The following is a 675-nucleotide window of genomic DNA, read 5'->3' on the forward strand; positions in this document are numbered from 1 at the left end:
CAGTCGGTCAAATACGCCAATGCAGCGGGCAAATAATAATTTTTATACGAAATTGTTGCGTAGAAAAAATTTATTGTAAATACATAGAAAAAATCGGCGCGTTTCAAAATGTTTGTAACAAATGTGTTAACCGGTCTTGGCGGCGCGCTAATCGGCAATCTAACCGAGATCCTGGCCACATTGGCCTTCGTCTGCTTCGCGCTCTACATTTGGTTACAATATCAATACACATATTGGCGTCGTCACAGTATACCTTATATTGAACCGTCTATGTTTTTTGGCAATCTCAAAGGTATTATCAATTCCGAGGCTGATCCTTGCACCTGGTTTCARCATTTGTACAATCATGAGAAGGCCAAAAATCTCGCAGCTGTCGGTATCTATATATTTAATAAGCCTTCACTGCTGATACGCGATCTGGAGTTGATCAAAAGCATTTTGATTAAGGATTTTAATTATTTCTCAAATCGTCATTCATCGTCGGATCCACACTCCGATTCGTTRGGTTCGGATAATTTGTTCTTCGCTAAGAATCCGCGTTGGAAGGAGATACGCGTTAAGTTGACGCCAGTTTTTACCAGTGGCAAAATGAAGCAAATGTTTCCACTCATTGAGGAGGTTAGTAAAAAGAATAGAACAATAATATAATTAATTAAAAAGTAAAAAAAAAAATAA

The 675-nt window shown here is 37.9% G+C and overlaps 1 protein-coding gene across 1 annotated transcript in view; it reads left to right on the forward strand.

The window, feature by feature from the left end:
* The window catches only part of LOC108972676 (probable cytochrome P450 6g2), a 4554-nt gene continuing 3879 nt past the window's right edge, over window positions 1-675 (forward strand). Inside the window, exon 1 of the mRNA XM_018939373.1 lies at window positions 1-618. Within this exon, the coding sequence (XP_018794918.1) occupies window positions 109-618 (510 nt within the window). The 5' untranslated portion in view covers window positions 1-108. The remainder of the gene's footprint in view (window positions 619-675) is intronic.

Source organism: Bactrocera latifrons, unplaced genomic scaffold (assembly GCF_001853355.1).
Source record: "Bactrocera latifrons isolate USDA-ARS-PBARC rearing strain unplaced genomic scaffold, ASM185335v1 scaffold_413, whole genome shotgun sequence".
NCBI lineage: Eukaryota > Metazoa > Arthropoda > Insecta > Diptera > Tephritidae > Bactrocera > Bactrocera latifrons.